The sequence below is a fragment of the Montipora capricornis genome, chromosome 11, assembly GCF_036669925.1.
Source record: "Montipora capricornis isolate CH-2021 chromosome 11, ASM3666992v2, whole genome shotgun sequence".
NCBI lineage: Eukaryota > Metazoa > Cnidaria > Anthozoa > Scleractinia > Acroporidae > Montipora > Montipora capricornis.
In genome coordinates, this window is record NC_090893.1 from 11,280,502 (window position 1) to 11,290,501 (window position 10,000).

At 35.8% G+C, this 10,000-nt stretch overlaps 1 protein-coding gene across 1 annotated transcript in view; it reads left to right on the forward strand.

Moving 5' to 3' along the window:
• Positions 1–10,000, forward strand: part of LOC138022940 (UV excision repair protein RAD23 homolog A-like) — a 17,853-nt gene that overhangs the window by 73 nt on the left and 7,780 nt on the right. The window contains exons 1-5 of the mRNA XM_068869964.1: positions 1–136; positions 3,133–3,214; positions 6,409–6,488; positions 7,233–7,283; positions 7,360–7,421. The exon at positions 1–136 is cut by the window's left edge and continues 73 nt beyond it. Coding sequence (XP_068726065.1) covers positions 71–136; positions 3,133–3,214; positions 6,409–6,488; positions 7,233–7,283; positions 7,360–7,421 — 341 coding nt within the window. The 5' untranslated portion in view covers positions 1–70. The remainder of the gene's footprint in view (positions 137–3,132; positions 3,215–6,408; positions 6,489–7,232; positions 7,284–7,359; positions 7,422–10,000) is intronic.

Below are 10,000 nucleotides of genomic sequence, written 5' to 3' on the forward strand. Positions count from 1 at the left end.
CTTTTCTTTGCTATTTCTGGAATATACTTCTCTTCCGAAGTTAAAACTCTGTGTGACCAAAGCAGTCAATATGATTATAACGTTCAAAACGCTTCAACAACAGACTTTTAAGCTGGAAATCGAGGAAAGTGCAACGGTAAGTGAGTAACATGTACATGTTCATGTTCATGTACATGTTTTAGTTGGGAGAGCTACGAACGGTGACTCAGATCTTTTGATCGTCAGGTCTTGTGTTCTGTTATTTTGCCATTTAATTACATGTACCCTCTTACTAATCTTCTAGCCTGTATTGTTCGATATTTCCTTTTCAAGTAAATCCTAACAATGTTGTTTGAAATTCGATTAGCCTACAAATTTCTCTTCCGGCGACTCCGTTTAAAATAAGTCAACGTAAGACAACATGGCATAACCGCTCTTGAAAGCTAAGTAACGTGGTCAACATAGAAAAAGCAACGTGGTCACCATTTGCCACGGATCTTTCACTTTTTGTGCGTTATAATATTGGTATATCCCTTGTTGTCTGCAGTTGATCTTAGCTTTTCCTTCTATTAGAATGATATTAGGACAGTGCATTCAAATTGGTTTAAACCCAGTCAAAGTCATTTATAAATTGACGAAGTATGATCACCTGAGTTATGACCGTGGTATGTGACAGTCACAGATGTTTCATCAACTTGAGCCAGTCTCGATAATTTGTGCTTTTTGGGGATCAAGTAAAATACTTTGGTTATTGGGATAATTGACCAGAAAATAAAGCCATGATCATTTTGAGAAGATGTCGGTTTTCAAACATTATTTGGTTTCAAATTTGCCAACTACTCGAACACCTTTCATTTGATAGGCAGCAGGCTTTTGTTTGTACATTAATTTCAATACAGCCTTTAGGCGACAAAAATTGGTCAACATCTTTGCCTTAGCTGGTCTGTCAGTTCAAATGAAAGGCAGATTCCTTATAAGATTATTGTGTGTGATATCTGCCATTTTTGTGAAGTTTCAAGCTTAAATTGCTGGACACAGTACAATTAGTGAGTGTTCCAAAAATTACGTAGACTGCAAACCAAATCAACTCAATTAGCAGTGATTAGTTAAAACTCGGCTTTTTAAGTGCAGTTCCTAATAATTCAAAGGTATTTTTGCACAGTTTGTGAATATGCTGGACAAGTACAAATCTAACAAGAAAATTGGGTGTAACCACTCATTTTTCAAAGATAATCAAAAAAGATATTTTTAAAAAGCTTTAAAATACAAAGGAATATATCCCAGTCTTTACCAAATCGAATCGTTATCCCTATTTTCTTTTTGGATGGCAAGAGCACTTGCTAAGTTCTTTTTCTGCATAGTTTTAACCATACAAAAATATCCCTGTGTTATAATATGTAGTAGTCACCACCAATAGGAAATCCAAGTATCTCATGGGTCCATTGGACCTTGACTATTTTTAATATACACCAGTGACATGCAAAATTGCTTCAGTATTTTGTTTACTGTAGGATGTACAGGTATATGTAGTAGACAGGTGATACTTTGTCAAGATTGAGCTGGAAGAGCCTTGAAATACTCCTATGAAAAGTTAACAAAAATTCAAATGTTTAAAGTGCATATTGCTTTTTCATTGAACCTGTCCATTTGCGGTTATTTGCAATTTGCATTATCGTTAGTTTAAAAGATGTGTGGAAAAAGACATTATAAGCAAGATACCGGTAGTTTTTTGGTAATCAATCCTATGAACAATTAGCAACTATTAAAATTACTTTTTTTTTCTTTTTGCCAATGATTATCTTCAATACCAAAATCATGAATCAACTATTTGAAGACGTTTTTTTAGTTTATTTGAGGAGTTTCTTGAACAACCTTCAATAGGACAAGGATTGGTATAAAATTTATTGAAGTGTATTGTATTTTTTACAATAATTGTTTCAATTTCTTTCACCTGTAAACATCTGTTTACAAGGATATAGGCACTTACTATGGCAAAGCAGCATATTTTGAGCTACTCTTTTCATTACTGGTACTGGCAAAATGATATGATGAAACCGGCCGAATCATCATGTTTATGAAGTAGAGGTCATGTGACAAATTGTTACAAAAAGCCTGTTAGTTTTTGTTGTAAAGAAGTAAACATTGTAGTTGTGTTTTTCAATGTAGGTGTGAAATGTATATTTGTAATCATCACAAATAATGAGTGTATCTTTGAGACAAGCAACTTGGCATAGCTGAAGCAAAACTTTTGGAGCAGAGTAGAGAACCAACAAATTTGAGACAGCATTGACACTTATAAGTCTGAGATAAAGCCAGGGCCCCATTTGTGAAAGAGAAGCTTTTTCACCGCTGGGGTTGCCTATTTCTCTTTTTAAAGAGGCTTTTGAATCATAAATATTAACTTAGCAAACAACAAAATTGAATGAAGAAACAACAACACCTGTTGCCAGGTTTTCAACCAACTGAGCTGTGCAGTGCACAATTTCAGTGTAATAAATTCAATGCTACATGAAATTGTACAAAGCCAATAAATATTGTGCCTAACTGGTGGTATCAACCTTTTCCATTGGGTAAACTCTGCTCCTATGTTATTGCTACATATAGCAGTCATTAATCGACAAAAAGGTTGAGGCACTTATCCCTTTTTAAGAACATTGGACAAATTCACCCCAATTAATCTTTCCATCAAACCTTCCCCCCCCCCCCCTCCGAAAATTGTTGTTGTTTTTATTGCCATGACTTAAGTAACTAACTTTACGTTACGGTTAGGGAGGGGTGATGGGTGAAGGGTGAGTGGAAAATGCAACTTAGGTCTTGGTCTTTCCAGTACAGTGTCTCAACTATTTTTATCGCTCATTTTAGATGTAAACTGTTGCCAATGGCAATGTGTGGTAATAATGCAGTCAATAACCAAGATAGTAGGGATCAGCTTAAGCAAGTGACACTTTTGAGCTGCAGACAAGTGTAAACAGTGTAATCTTTTAATGATCATGTATGCCTGTCAGGATTCACTTCTTTTTATAAATTTGAAATGTTAGTGTTTTTTTTAATGTTATTTATCTACGTGTATGTAGATCAGTAGATTAGACAGTCAAAGTGTGAGCATATTCATTTATATCCTCAACAGTTTACTAGACGACGTTTCTCTCACAGGTGGCAGATCTGAAAAATAAACTAGAAACTGAGAAAGGAAAAGATGCATACCCCAAGGCTGGTGTGAAACTCATATATGCTGGTATGTACAACAATGATAATCAGGGCTTGAAAATGACCAATACAGTCACATTTGTTCCTGAATTTTGGAGGATTGCAAATTTGAGACTTCACTACCACAGCACTTGAAGCTGCGACCGAATTGGTCGCCATGGCGACTAGAAAAATTATACAACTAAAATTATGGCCAAGGTCGCCAATTTGGCGACTGTTCCGGTGTGGAAGTGGTGTTGTGATAATCGGATCCAGTTCCAGACAAAATGAAAAAGCTTGGTCATATACGTACAGAAACATTGTCCATGAATTTCTTTTGCAATTCTTGCAGTTCTCTTCTTTCTCTACCATGCATTTGTATGAAGAGTTGAAGAACAGCGAATAGATGCTTAATTTAAGGGCGATCGTAAAGTGGCCATCCTTGTCTCGAAATGGTCAGCAGTTCTTTCCTTCATGTAATACTCCACAGTGTGTCATCGAGGGAAAATGGTGACCAACAGTATATTTGGTGACCTTCCCAAAAGGCGACTTAGTACAGCGCTCAAAGCTCAGTTTTTTTTTCTATTTCAAAATAAAAGGGTTAGCAGTTGCCACTTTGATGCAATTTTTGCTAAAATAAGTAAAATAATGAAAATCAAAATATAATTATTGGTACTTATGGTACATTTTGTTTGAATCTGAAGATACGGGGCAAAATTGTAGTGTAATTTAGCTGCAATGTTGCGTGCACAACACCATTTCCTTGATCCTTTGCCATTTTCAGTGGTTTTAGACGTGTATATTGCAGGCTCATGATCCACAATAACATACACAGTGCTCAAAAATTAAAAAAAAAAACAAAGGCAGGTTGTCCCTGTTATAAAAGCCAGGCAACTAAACCTGTGAATGTGGTTGCTCTGATAAATCCTAATGTTTAAACATTAGGAAACCCCTTACAATTAAATCCATGCTGTGTTGAGATACAATCATATGGCAATCGAGCTTGAACGGGACGTTGGGGGTGATGCCCAACAACCCAACAAGTTTGCCAAGGAAAAAGGGCTCTGATGAGTTTCTTAGTCACGATGAAACGAACTTCGTAAGACTAACCACGAACGATGTATTTTCGCAAGTAACTGTCAACTTTAATGTCAAGTTGACAGGGGTTTTCTAAATTGCTGTAACTTGCTTTCATTACCAAATGTGAATTTTAGTAAATTATTTTTTAAATACAATGTAATAGTTTTTGTTTAAATTTCAACTTTGGCATTTTACGTCACATACCACAAGTATTCCTGATTCAATTAATCCAGCCTCAGTGAAAATCTCATAAATGTTGCTTTTGTCATAGACTGCCCAAAAATGAAAAATATGAAAACCTTTTTTGTCGTTTTTGGGGTTGGAGGAGAAGAGAGATAACTGTCTTGATTTGTTCATACACATTTACAATGTATCAGTGTTCACCGGCTTCAACCGTTCTAGTGGTAGTGGTAAGTCATTATCCACTAAAGCTCTGTTTTTGATAAATATGTCAAAAACCAATTCAGTGATGTACACTGTAGATGTGATGTTCAAATTTCTTAAGCTCCACCAAATTCTCTTGCTTAAAGGACCCTAGGCAGCCACGCCCATGTTTTTGTTGACATACAGGAGTTTTGGTGATGTATTACTCTTGGGACTTGACCAAACCAAAAATAATTGTGAGAAATGCAAAATATTTTTATCGGCTCACCTATGTTTATTTGATACCCAAGTGGTTAGCAATGAAAACAAGGCAAGACAGTTTAATTTAGTTTAATTCGTTGCGTGCACGATATTTTGTAAATAATGATAAGCAGTATTGAGTCTCCGTAAAAGTAAACTAAAGATAGTTTCATTTGTCGCTCACGCAAATCGCAATACACACTTGTAGCATCAGTTGAAGTCTCTTAAATATCTTCATTTTAAAGTTTACCAAATCCTCAAATGTGTGTTGAATTCTTCAACAAAAATTTCTTCCTGTAAAGTAAATCCAAGCTGACCTCTTTAGTTTCCTGATCAATATCAAAAAGCTTGCTCAGTTCCATAAAACTCAGTTTTATTATCGGTGAGAAAATGAAATTAACAACGAAAAAGAGAAAGGCTTTTACAGATTGTAATAGAGATCATTATTCAAATGTTTGCCTGTGTTCAGTGCTGTCAGCTCGAGCAGAAGACATGCATAACATTGTTTGAACCAGAATCATCAATCCGCTGGTGAATTTGCTCTTCGTGATTCCTTGCAATGTAGTCTAAGAAATTATTTCTCCACTTTCCAGAAATGATAAAACATTGTTTCTGGTCATTAGCTGTTAGACGCCCTCTGTTCTTTGAGACATCACAATTGAATAATATTATTATGGTCCTCCTTGCTGCTACTCCAAGAGAAGATGTTGTTCAACAATGATTTTCCGTTTCCACTCGGTAATATGTTGCAAAGAGCAAGTCATACATAAATAATCATAGAAAATGAAATTCTAATAAACATAGCTTATTTTTCCATGGAAAACAAAATTTTATAGCCCATTTGATGTCTGATGGAAACAGATTACTTTGAAAGTCACAGAATTCCGAATTTCGTTTGGGGTTTGTCTCAGTGTCAGAGCTAATTTTTGACACACATTTTAGTGATTTACTTGCTCACCAAACCGAACAAGCTTTATTTCCAGTCTTCAGGATTTTAGGTCACATTTTTCTCACATGTATCTTGGGATCCATTCTCTAGAAGGTAAAAAAACTGAAACCCAATGACTCACAGATCAAGAGAATCACCCATCAATCATGCAGCCAAAAAGCACACTTCACTTTCCATGCTTACATGAAACTATACATCCATGGTAAATCATGGATGTAAGCATGAATGAGCACTGCAAAGTTGATGATAACATGATATGGGAAGCACTACAGTAGGGGACTCGATCCAGTGTGAGTTAAGAGGCAGTGTGGCCCAGTGGTTAGGGCGCTTGCCTTGAGATCCGGAGATCCTGGGTTCAAGACCCGCTCTGACTTGTTGAATTTGATCCTGGTAGTCTCTGGTTCAACTTCCCAGCTGCACTTGTAAATAGCCAACTTGTTTGCCTCCGCCCAGTCGGGATTCTGTTCTGTCGTTTCGTTGTGTTTCATTGGCCCTGAAAAGCCCCTGTGGGAAGCGGTCAATTAAGTATGTATTGTATTGTAGTGAACAGACTTTCACTTATTGATATTATTTAAATAATTTTCTTTTAGGAAAAATATTAAATGATGATCAGCCATTATCTACTTACAAAATAGATGAAAAGGGATTTGTTGTTGTCATGGTGACAAAGGTAAACAGTTAGATTTTTTTTCTGTCAAAGCAAAGTTATGACTCAAGTCTCACATTTCAACACTGGTGCTGGTGTCTTCATGAGCGGTGATTCAAGGCTGAAAGAGTCCTTTTATACTTGAAATGATTAGCATCCTTTCCTTAATGAGACCTAAAAATATAATAATTAATATGCTTGGAGTAAAAGGCTGCTATCGTCAAGTTTTAGTGTGGGTTGACTTAATGTGCCTAACTTCCAATCAAAGGGGTTGGTGGCATCCCCGGTTGGTGTAAAGGTCTCTTAACTCATTCGTTTCAAGGACTCTCGTTTCTACCACAGATCACCCTTGGTGAAGATGCTTGCATGAGTGTCAAAATTTAAGGTATTGAATCCTAAAGTTTGTAACGTATGTAGTAATTATTATTCAAAGTTACTAAGAGTGGCATGTATAATATACCTGTGCTATATTAGGGCTGTTTATACGAGAGAAAATAAGGCACAGCTAACTCTGGCCGCGGCTTACATAAGATGCAAACACCCCGTATAAATAGTACAAAATCTACATTCACAGCTTTCTCAAGCCGCGGCTTATCCTGGCCTGGGAGTTTATACTCGTGTAAATAGTTCCTTTCATGTATTATGTACGCTGCGGCTAGTGTAAGCTGTGGCTTATTTTCTCTCGTATAAATGGCCCTATTCTTATTTCCAGCCTTAAGCATCACTTGTAGTTATGTAAAGTAGTTGATTTTCTATATTTTATTTTAGCCCAAGTCTGCTCCAGCTGCTGCCCCAAGTCAGCCTGCAACAACTCCACAGGTAAAAATCCCAAATTGGGTTTTTTTAAAAATTGTGCTTAAAACATAATGATAATAGTCAGTTGTACTTTTTATAGCCGACATCTGTTGCAAGCACAGAGACAACAACAAGATCTGGTGAGGACAGCCAGCCTGAAAGGTACTAAGTCCATTGTCGTTCCCTTATCTTTTAGTTCTTTTGATTTTTACATTTAAAAACAGAAAAGAAGGAAAGGAACTTAATTTAAGTGTCTAGTTCTTCTAGCGTTGGAGCACTAATTGAAGACAATGCAAACTGAATTCAACTTATTACTTTTGGAACGATCTTCCCCTTTTTATTAGCTCCAGGCCTAAAAAGAAACTATTTAAGAATACGCTTTTCAACCATTACTTATCTCAATACTAAATGCTAGATTGATTTAGTCACTTCATCTAATTATACTTTATATATAATTTAAAAATATATTGCTTTTGTATATAATTATGTATGTGTTTTGACAAGTTGTATTTTATTTGCTTATCATATGTCTATAGATTTTTTTGAACATTTCTTCTCTGTAACCACTTAATTAAGAATTCTTTATATTTTTTCAACTATTAGGGCAAAGTATTACCGTAGTTATTCGGTTATAAGCCACACGGTTTTTTCAAGAAAATCTGTCTTTGGGTGGCAAGTTAGTGCTAAAATTGGGGTGCGTCTTATAGCCAAGTATTTTCGTGCAACAAAATCGTAAGATCACAATTTGAGAAGAACTTGCAGATTAAACAACCCAAGAAAAGGACACTACATGTAGTTGTCTATTAAAAAAGAATAGTGCTTTTAGAGACCTTAAAAACACTAAATGACTTCAAGAGAAAATTAAACAAATGGAAATTTGCATACGTCCTTAAGAGCACGTGCTCAGTAACGTGATACCCGTGACAACAATACAATCGTTCGAACCTTGTTTCGAATTCCAAGAATCATGTTTGTCGCTCACATGAAAAGTTTCTTCTCTGAACAAACAGTGTGGAGATAAAACATACCTTCTTCGTTCATCCAGGTTTTCTTGTGCACTGAAATTTGCATCCTTGGTGGTGTGTTGATATTCAGCTGGCGAACACCTTTGAATATGACTTTCCGTGGGAGTTTTTGCGCTGTTCGCTTTCGCTTGAAGTCTGAAGTCTGAACTCTGACTATTTATTAAGTGGGAAGGTTCAAATAAACGTGTATGTGTTGTATGTTTATCATTTCAGGTGTGAACTTTTAGCTTTTGTTTTTACGTATATCATTAAATGCGTGCCTTTTTCAGTTTGTTTACGTTAACAAAAAGAATTCGCATGCCAATTGTGTAAGGATAATTGTTCTCAAATTCATCAAATCCTTTTGATAACTCTCAATTTTTTGGTGCGTCTTATACAAGTGTAACCGAGTATTTTCGCATAATTTTCAGTTTGAGAACTTAGCTTGATTAAATTGCTAAGTTTGGGGTGCGTCTTATAACCGAGTGCACCTATAACTGAATAACTATGGTAGTTCATTTTTGCCCTTTTCTACTTATTCTTAAATATTATTTACTTCTCATTTGTAAATTTGTTTATTTTGTGGAACGTAAAATCACAAGAAAAAATAAAAATAACCCAAATTGAATCAAATCAAATGTTTGTTTTTGATTAGAGGAAAAACCTTAGTACCTGAAGAAAAACATTTCGGTGCAGAGTAGAGAACCAACAAACTCGACTCTTGTATGATGCGGAGTCTGGGAATTGAACCTTGGGCCACTTTGGTGGTCCTAAAAAACTGGGTAAATTAAGAGGTATTTCTAGACATGTAGATTACTGCAACATTACTTGGCAACACATTCAAATAAAAAAGTAAAGAATGTGAGTGATGTGCCATACCTGTTGCCATGGGCATTTTCCTGGCAGTTTTGGTATACTTTTAATTTGATGTAAATAATATTTAAATAACCGTTTGCTAACCTAAATGGATGGCAGTATGGTGATAGGAGGAAACTAAATTCCCACACTAAGACTACTCTCCACCCAACAAGAGAAAAAATGTGTTACTTGCAAGAAAGACTAACAACAAGATATTTGTCTGCCTCTTGATTCTCACATTCTTTACTTTTTTATTTGAATGTGTTGCCAAGTAATGTTGCAGTAACCTACATGTCTAGAAATACCTCTTAATTTACCCAGTTTTTTAGGACCACTCTGTGGATAATGCCTTGCATTTTCAAGTTCAGTTTATGTTACAGCTTTTGTAAGTCAAATTTTGCCGTAAAGTACAACATGAAGTCAAAAGGTCTGTGTTGGTTTATAGAAAAATTGCATTATCAGAAAGCTGTAAATAAAGATTGAGTTTAATTGTGCAGTGTTTTCAAAACCAGCCAGCAGCTGAGACATGCAATTATTGCAACTTTTTCATTTTGGTGATGGCTACTTTCCCTCGGGTTTATTCTGAAATAAATAAAGCTTTCTCGAAAGAGCCAACTGTCCACAAAAGTGTTTGTGAGTAAATTAACATGAAAGTTTGACAGAGAATTTCACCTGAACATTTTTTGAGGTTGTTTCCCTTCATTACCTTGAGTGGCAAATTGGGCAAGCACCAAAGTAAACAGGCTCAGATTTCGAAGTAGGCAGCAGTTTCCCAAGGAGAGTACATGATGTAATACCTCATAGTGGTGGGACAAGGGAAGGAGTGGAGTAGACTATATAATATATTCTTGTTAAGTCACATATAACATTGCCATAACT